The 9,563-nt window shown below is 44.7% G+C and overlaps 1 protein-coding gene across 2 annotated transcripts in view; it reads right to left on the bottom strand.

Moving 5' to 3' along the window:
- Nucleotides 1-471: 471 nt before the first annotated feature.
- Ret (ret proto-oncogene) overlaps nt 472-9,563 on the bottom strand; it is a 43,102-nt gene continuing 34,010 nt past the window's right edge. Inside the window, exons 18-20 of one of the 2 annotated variants that reach the window (XM_050148456.1) lie at nt 8,850-8,949; nt 3,945-4,092; nt 472-2,660 (exon numbers count right to left, since the gene is read on the bottom strand). In XM_050148456.1, the coding sequence (XP_050004413.1) occupies nt 2,503-2,660; nt 3,945-4,092; nt 8,850-8,949 (406 nt within the window). In that variant the 3' untranslated portion in view covers nt 472-2,502. Of the gene's footprint in view, nt 2,661-3,214; nt 4,093-8,849; nt 8,950-9,563 lie in introns of those variants that run through there. The other variant, XM_050148457.1, reaches the window with a different exon arrangement.

Consider the following 9,563-nt stretch of genomic DNA (forward strand, 5'->3'; position numbering starts at 1 on the left):
GATGGGGCTTGAGCTTGTGGGAGCCCAAACACCAAGGCTAAAAGGAACAGAAGTGGCTGATCTATTAAGCTTTCTAACTGGCTGACAGTTTGCATTTACTATCTGTGACTTTTATTTACACTATGCAGATTTTAATAACCGTGACAAGATAACCGAAATTAGCAGCTAAAATTTCCAGAGGACAGTGAGTATCAACACGGAGCACTGCTCTGTTCTAAGGAAAGTTTCCCACGAGGAAGAAATCCTGGAGTTGCAGGTTTAAGCAACTTACCGCTTGAACACTGAGCAACACCCACCTGCAGCACCACGGCCACCATCGGTGCTGCTCTCCCATGCTTCCCTGCGCCACTGCAGTTCTCCCGTGGGTGCTCCACAGATTGTGACGTTTTAACTAAAAGTCAACAACCCGACTTCAGTTTTGCAACCAGAAGTTAGAGAAAAAATTGGACACATTTTATGATTTATCATTTTATTTACACAACTGAAAGTATTTCCTTAGTCACCTTGATTACAAAAACAAACCAACACGGTATGGTTTAATAGCTTTTCTATAATGAATCTTACAAATTTTAATAGCTGACAGATTGCTACTTAATATTCAGTAACATTTAATATGTGGTAACTTCTGCATATATATAGATGAAAATCTGTCTGATAGTGCTAACAAGAATGGGTACTTTAACAAGAATAGGTACTTTTCTATCTCTGGAACAGACAGACCAGTGGTTATTGTTAACTCCCCACAGATGGGCCAGCTATTCAGATTTGGAGCTCTCAGCCTATGAGAGCCAACCTGCTGTAGCAATTGGCACTTACTATGTAGGCATGTTGAATAATCTGAGTTTATCCTTATTTTTGTATGTAATAAAACTATCATTAAGCAATCTGAAAAACAAAAAGGGCCCCATGACTACAGACAGTTAAAACTTATCACAGTGTATCTGAAAAAAGAGATGGCCCAAACTAAAGCCATATTATATGCCTAAGTATTTTTTCATCTTCCTGTCTGGCCTGGTTGTGTGTCCACACAAATATTACACTCCTAAGGCTCTATCTGGTATACTTATCTGAGCATTCTCAGCCACATAAAACGTCACAACTTTATGGTGTTTGCGAAATGCCCATAAACTAGTGTTTTCCTAGGATTATTTGAAAGTCCTATCACAGTGCTTTAAGTCTGAAGCCCAGGCAGTGTTTTGGTGATATAACCCTTTCCTGGGAACTGACAGTCCAGAGATAGCCGAAAGGGCTGCGGAGACTTCTAAGAGCCACCCCTGAAACCCTGCGGGAGGGTGGAGTGTCCGTGGCTACAAACCATCAGTACAGAAAGATAAGAACCTTCCACGTGAGTCATGGTGAGAACTGAAGAAACCAAAACACGTGCCATGACGGACAGGAAGAGCTGACACACGAGCCTTCCACACCAGCTCTATAAGAGCCAAAACCTCGCTCTCTCCTCAGTCCTTACCAGGGCAACTTCTTACAACTAGCTGGACTGTTCTTCCCTTTGGGCATTGACAGGATACCAATCACATCGAGACAAACCCACCTGCCCCAATGCCGAGACAAGCGCACTCTTTGGTGGTGGGATATACTGCAGGATGGTGTGCCGGGGGGGGGGGGGGCAGCGTTTCTGGCTCAAAGCCTCTGCAATTCTGGGCCTGAAGGACACTTTGCTCCAAACGCCCCCTTGTCTTCATCCTGTTCTGGTCAGTTGGTGGTAGTCACTCAGTGCTGAATGCGTGATAATAATGCAGAGGGCTCAAGGGAAAGTCAGTCCTGTGGGGCCACTTCTCTCAAGCTTGCCTCGAACACAGCAAGGACAGCACCGAATCCCTCCATTGTGCTAAATCTAAGTCATTTAACCATGACGGAAACAAAACATTTTCCTAAAAAAAGTTATATGCTTAAAAAAAAAACAACAACCAAAAACCTATATTCAGGATGTCATATACTGCCCTGAGGTCCCTTCTCCCTCCCAGCCCTGGCGGACTCTGACGCTTTCACCGAGATCCTTACCGGGCTCTCTCTCTCTCTCATTCTAAACAAGGACAGGTCATCCTGGCCTCTTGATTCAACTGATGTTGTTGTTTGAATGTGTGCTTCATGGTAAAACATTTTTTCTGTGTATGTGGTAGGTTTTTACCCACCAGAAAAAACCAAACAGCTCAGGTACAACTTCTCATACAAGTTGTGAATGGCAGACTCCACACACGTGAACACAGAGCTCGTGGGTGTCTACTGAAGAACAGACCAAAAGGGAAAGGGGATCTACCCAGAGCCCCGGACACCCAGCCAGTGGGGCAGGTGTGCTAGGAGGGAGGACCACCGGCTACTCCAAGTAAAACCACTTTGGAAACCAGCTAAAACAAACTACAGAAAACAAGTCTGCCACCTGGGGCTGGTCTTGGCCAGTGTGATGTGCACAAAGAGGCCGGTGGACTTGGTGCTCTTGGCATGTTTCTTCCCCCTTGGGAGTCCGTTACCGTTCACAAAGGAATGTTAGCTATCAAATGTGTCCATTAATTTTGCCGCTGAGGGTGAAACCATCCAGTTAGCATATACACTATCATTTGCATATCTTGGGAACCCAGTGCTAGTGCCATCGGCTCTCGTGAGTGGTACAGGACTCTCTCCAGGCCAGTTCGGGTCTGACATGCCTAAAAATGAAAACAGATAATTTGTTCTGCACTGAAGGACTCAAACTTCATGTGCAGACAGTAAGGCCTTGGCAAAACTCCCTTTGACGGTTAAACCAACTTGCACTTTCTGTGCCCATTACATTAATGGCTTTGCATCCCAGGTTTCCAAAACACTGTTTGACTTTGGGCAATACCACACGCTCCTGGCAAGGGTAAGTTAGCAGATTCTACCCAACTCAACGTCTGTGAGTTTAGGCTTTCGAATCTGAAATAGATCTGGTGAAGCACCTAACTGTTCTAGGACGGTGTAAAAAGCATCAGCAAATGGCTGGACTACACAGCTTCCTGTGGTGGGAACACTGTAGACAATGTTCTGTCATCCCAGCTAAGATGGAGGATGAAGGGCGTCCCGTCCCACGGAGGGCACACACGGGCTGCCCCGCAGCATCGGCAGTACTCAGCCAGTGAGGACCTGTGACTCAGGAAGCATGTGGAAAGAACCTACCTTCACTTGAAAGAGCTCGAAGCTTCAAGACTTCAAAAAGGAACAAGGATGAAGTTAGAAAGCGGAAAAAATTTCAAGTATTTAATCCAAGACAAAGAAGGAGTTTTGGCAAGAACCGTATTTACTGTCCATTGCAAGGCCACAGCACCACAGACTATGTTCTTTCAGAAAGCATTGGCTCAGTGTTTAGCACTGGCTTCGTAAGGGACAACATTGGAAGGGGGGGGGTACGGTGCAAAGGATGTGACAGCCGCAGTCTGGTGTCTGCCCAGGGCCCACATGGTTGTCCCGCTGTCCCACACTGTGTGGCAGTGGACAAGGATCTGAAAGCGGGAGTGTGGAAGGGCTTTCCTGTGGCTCATCTCAGCCCAGGCGCCCTCTAGCTGAGCTCTCACTGCAAACTGGGGGTGCCAACTGCCCCTTGCTCAACTGAATCCCTCCCCAGATGAGGCAAATTGATCTAGGTAACGAAGTCAGAAGTACTGTGAGTTGCTTCCCAACGTCCCCTGAGAATTCTGCTCTAATCCGCTTCTCCCGTGTCATCTTAAGTTGCTGGGCTGCGTGGGAATGACACTTATTCTCACATCCTTTGAGAAAGACATAGCTGCAAAAATGCCTGAATGTAAACTGGATGCAAAGTCAGGTATTTACAAAGAAAAGGGTTCAGAGGAGGCTTTGGTTTCGTTGGGGGTCAGAGACACTCAGTACAGAGTGCTGAGGACAAGCAGTACAGAGAATTGGGATGGTGCAGAGGGAGCAGCGTTGCTAGAATCTAGTAAATGCATGTGAAATTCTACCATAGAGTTTGTTTTCAATCCATGTAGAAGGGAGGGAGCGCGGGAGGGGAGCACTGTTACAGTCCACCAGGGGCGTCTCCTCTTCTGAGAGGCCGTCATCGTAAAGCAGAGAGTCAGACGGGGTGGATGCTGCCAGGTCCAAGTAGTCCTGGAAGAGAGAGAGAGATGGCCAGTCATCTTTGACCCTGGACCATTCCTCAACATTCAAGGCCCCTTAATGCCAACGAGCAGAGGTTCTGGCTGTGTCCCTACGCTGCTCTTTTATCTCAGCCTCTGTGGGATCACGGAACCCCCTTTTCTCTCAGCCTCTGTGGGATCACAGAACCCTCCCCACACTGGGGGGATGGCACTGAGGTGCAGCACTAAAGTTCCTTAATCCGCCCAAGAGCATAGGGCTGCGGGAGTGGCTTCTTTGCAACTTCTTGGGTCCAGAAGGACTAACTATGGTCATGTTATTCCTGCAGAAGCGGAATGCCAAGCGGTAGATTCGACCCAATGGGTGCTTTCCAGCTTCCCTCCCAGGACCTCTGCAGTCATGGGGGTTACAGGTTCCCACCCCCATGAACAATGAGTGTTGGGTACCTGCCACTGTTTAGCTATGTAGACAGTCCCAATGCCATCCTCTCAGTTTCTCAACACTGTGATTTTGGCATCTGCTACTACTCATGCCCAGGACAGCCCTGTGCCTACAGATCTGGGAGATTTTCTCAAGATACAGCAAAATTGGGTGAGTTCAAGGCTGTTCCCCACTTTTTCTTCTATTGATTTTGAGGTCTTCGATCCATTTTTGTGAAGGGTGCTAAGTATGAGCGATCGTATTCTTCACATGCAGCCACCCAGTCCGAGGTGAACCACTTGTTGAAAATGCTGGCTTTTTTTTCCTGTGTATTTTGTTGTAAATAAAAAAATCAGGTGTCCATAGGTATGTGGATTTATGTCTGGGTCTTCAATTTTCCACTGATCAATGTGTCTGTTTTTGTGCCAATACCATGCTGTTCAGATTGTACCATAGCACAATCTGAAATAGGGGATGGTGACACCTTTTGCAGCCCTTTTGATTGATCAGGACTGTTTTAGCTATCATGGATTTTTGTATTTCCATACGAAGTCAAAAACTGTCCTTTCAAGATCTGTGAAGAACTGTGTTGCATTTTGGTGGAGACCGCATTGAGTCTGTAGACTACTTTTGGTAGTATGGCCATTTTTTTACTGTATTAATCTTACAGATTCATGGGAGTGCTTTCCATCTTCTGCTATCTTCAATTTATTTTTTCTTAAAGTTCTTATCATACAAGTTTTTTACTTGCATGGCTTGTTACCGAGATATTTTATATCATTTGAGGCTATTACAAAAGGTGTTTTCCCCATAATTCTTTCTTAGTCTGTTTGTCATTTGTATACAGGAGAGCTACAGGTTTTTTTTTTGAGTTAATTTTATGTTCAGCCACCTTACTCAAAGTGAGAGTTTCTCAGTGGATTTTTTCAGGTTCCTTATGTGTACTATCCTACCATCTGCAAAGAAAGATACTCTGATTTCCTTCAGTTGTCTTACTGCTTTAGATAAGACTTCAAGTTATTCTGTTAAATAGATATGGAGAGAGTGGATAACTTTCATTTCTGATTTTAATGATAACGCTTTGAGTTTCTTTATAAATTGATGCTGCCAATAGGAATGCTCTAAACTATGTTGAGGTATATGTCCCTTGTATCTCTAATCTCTGCAGAATTTTTATCATGAAGAGATGTTAGATTCATCAAAAGTCTTTTCTGCATCTAGTGAGATGGTCATGTGGTTGCTATCCTTCAGTTTGTTTATATGGTGGACTACGTTGACAGGTTTACCCATGTTGAACCATCCCTGCAGTTCTGGGAGGAAACCTACTTGATCAAGGTGGGTGTTCTTTCTGACGTGTTCTTGGATTCAGTTTGTAGGTATTTTATTAAGAATTTTTACAGTTTAATTATAAGAGAATTCTGTAATTCTCTTTTATGGCTGGGTCTTTATGTGATTTAGGTATCAGGCTAATTGTGGCTTCATAAAATGAATTGGGCAAAGTTCATTCTTTTTGTATTTTGTGAAATAATTTGAGGAGTATTGGTATTAATTCTTCTTTGAAAGTCTGGTAGAATTATGTGCTAAAATCATCAGGCCCTGCATCTTTTTTTTGGTTGGGAGACTTAAAGACTGCTTTTATTCATTAGGGGTTACAGGTCTGTTTGAATTGCTTATCTTATTTTTATTTAACTTTGGCAGATGGTATATATTGAGAAAATTAGCCATTTATTTTAGATTTTCTGATTTGATTTGTCCTTATTAATTCTCTAGTTTCCTCAGTGTTTGTTGTTATGTCCCCCCCTTTCATCTCTAATTTTGCTAATTTAGATAGTCTCCCTTTCCTTTTACTTAATTTGGAAAATAATTCCCAAGCAATTAATATCAACAATTAGTAAGTGGGATCTCATGAAACTGAAAAGCTTTTGTACAGCAAAGAACACCATCATTCAGACAAAGTGGCAGCCTACGGAATGGGAGAAGATTCTTAGTATCCCTACATCTGATAAAGAGCAAAAATAAAAATAACATATAAATAACTAAAAAAAAACCCTGTGTATAAAGGAAACAAAATAACCTAATTCAAAAAGGGGTACAGATATAAACAGAATCTTCAAAAGAGCAAACTCAAAAGGGCTGGGAAGCACTTCAGTGTTCACCATTCTTAGTAAACAGGGAAATGCAAACCAAAACTACTTTGAGATTTCATTCTTACACCTGTCAGGATGGCTAAGATAACAAATGACAGCTCATGCTGGTGAGGATGTGGAGTAAGGGGACACTTATCCATTGCTGGTGCCAGTGCAAACCTGAGCAGTCACTATGGGAATCAGTGTGACAGTTCCTCAGGAAGGTGGAAACTGATGTACCCCAAGATCCAGCTGTATCTACCGGGGGCATATATACCCCCAAAAAGATGCTTCGTCTTATTATTGAAACATTTGCTCAGCCATGTTCATTGCTGCTCCATTCATAATAGCCATAAATTGGAAACAACCTAGATTTAATTTTAATTTAAAAATTAAAACATGAAATTTGCAGGTAAATGGATTAACTAGAAAGAAGATCACCCTGAGTTAGGTAACCCAGACCAAGAATGACAAATAAGTTCCGTATTTGCTTATATGTGGATGTTAGCTGTTAAGTCAATGATAACCAAGCTATAGTCCACAGAACCACAGAGGTTAAGTATAGTGACCTGGGGGAGGGAAGGATCTCCCTAGGCAGGGGAAATAGAATAGTTATGAAGAGGAATGGGATGATCAAATGGGGAGGGGGAGGGAAGTGGGGATGAAGGCAGGGATACAGGGAGAGGTAGCTAAAATTAAGGACCACTAGAGAGATAACATGGAAACCCAATACAGCAGAAGCTTCCTAAAACATATACATATATCATGGCAATATTCCAGGGATGGGTTACAACTAATAGAGAAAACCCAGGCTGTTGCCATGGTTACTGGTTAGCCTCCATGAAGAGTCAGCAAGGCTCTGCTGCTCAAGACAACACCTACACAACTCACTGAGCAGAGACCTGGAGCTGGTGCCTACCTAGACCCTTCAACTCTACAGGTTAGTGTTCTTGGTACTGTAAGGAAATCTTTGCACACACCAAAGGAGAAATGTTAACACCAAACCATCTACGAATCCTTCCATCTACAATGGTGCCCTCCTAAGAAGACAGGTTAGTGCAATGGTGGCACAAAGCTTGGGGGAGTAACCAACCAGTATCTGATTTGACATGAGGTCCATTCCATGAGACAGAACCCATGCCCAACTCTGCTTGGGTGACCAAGAACCTGAGGCAAGATACCCCAGGAATCTAGTATTCTACTAAAGGAACAAAGCAATAAAATGACCTCTAATGACATTTTCCTATGCTCATACACATCAGAGCTTTCCTCAGCGATCATCAGAGACTTCTTTCTGCATGTATGGGTATAGAGACCTACAGCCAGACCATGTGCAGAGTTTGAGAGACCTTGGAACATTCAGCCCTAAGGGGAATGACTCCACCAATCCCTCCACTCAGACAGGGCCTTTCACTGACTCTGGAGTTGGTTCTCAGAAAGTCCCAGAAACCCTCCTGTTCCCGTCCCTGTCCTTCATAGCACTGGCCACACTTAGCATTTTTATAGATGCTGGAACTTGAACTCAGGTCCTCATGATCATGCCGGTGTCTTCCCAGCTAAGCCTTCCCTTTGGCAAACTCCTGAATTTTATCTCTGGGAGCCTAGATCATGCACTTCTGCTATTGGAATTCGAAGGAAGGACGGATCAGTACTTTTAGCACAGACGAAGACAAGGCCTTTATGGAAGTGGTGTGAGGATGGCTGCTTGCTCATGTTTCCCTGTCTCCCTAGCATCCAGTAAAAAACAGAACAAACAGTTCCTCAATAAATACCGGGCAGAAACCAATCGGCTTCCTCACCGTGGCACAGAGACTGACTATGACCACATGTTGTGTTTGGCTCACACCCGGCTTTGGAAATCTACAGGACCAGTTAATAAAATTTGGAGAAAAACATAAACTTCTTAAAATCCAGAAGACCTGGCATGCCTGAACTTCTATCCCGGTGAAAGCAAGACACCCTTGAAGAGACACTCACATTCCTGGGTGCCAGAACTCTGACATACTCTCCAGTACTTGCCTGTGAAGAGGTCTTGCCTGAAGACAAGCTAGAAACCAAGATGTTATTACTGGAAGGCTCAAGAGGACTGGCTTGAAGGGCAGGTTTTCATCGTCTGCCCGCCCTATGGGACAGCTCAGTCGTCTTCCTCTCGCCTGACAGTGGGGACAGAGAGCCTCAAACTAGCATCCCGCCGTGGCCTATGGCAGTGACTCTGGGACTCACTCTGCTCTTCATCATCATCTTCTCCAGATCCTTACTGATGTCAGCAAACACTGGCCTCTTGTCCGGCTCCTGCTTCCAGCACTGCAGCATCAGGCGGTACCTGGAGGAAGACACAGGCAGGTGGTGACGCCCTGGCGGGGCCCCCACACCCAGAGTCTGCACTCTGTATGCTGTTTCCGGACCATGTGCAACTCGGAGCCTCACTGGTCCCAAGGGCAGGGCACTGACAATGTGGCACAGCCCTCTGGTGGCCTTCTCAACATGAGTCAACCGTATTTGAACCTGCGCCCACTATGGTGGCTGAGTAGGAAGAAGCAAAGTCCTTACAACCTGTACAAAGAAGGAATCAATTAAAAGACTCTCAGGTGGAAATAAAAAGTCAGGTTGTCACAACTTTCTGACTGGATTTGAGGGTTGCTCACAGGAGGGAATTTCAAGCCTGATTCTGTAACCTTAGTCAAAAGCCCATGACTGGAGAGGTCCTGGGCCCTAGGGTAGAACCTGCTGCTGGTATTTTGCTAAATGGTCATGATGTCAAGTTGCTTTCAAAATAATTCCTATTTGCCGGGCGGTGGTGGCGCACGCCTTTAATCCCAGCACTTGGGAGGCCGAGGCAGGCGGATCTCTGTGAGTTCGAGGCCAGCCTGGTCTACAAAGGGAGTTCCAGGACAGGCTCCAAAGCTACAGAGAAACCCTGTCTCTAAAAACCAAAAA

This window comes from Alexandromys fortis, unplaced genomic scaffold (assembly GCF_014885135.2).
Source record: "Alexandromys fortis isolate MF-2015 unplaced genomic scaffold, M_Fortis_MF-2015_v1.1 scaffold_59, whole genome shotgun sequence".
Classification (NCBI taxonomy): domain Eukaryota; kingdom Metazoa; phylum Chordata; class Mammalia; order Rodentia; family Cricetidae; genus Alexandromys; species Alexandromys fortis.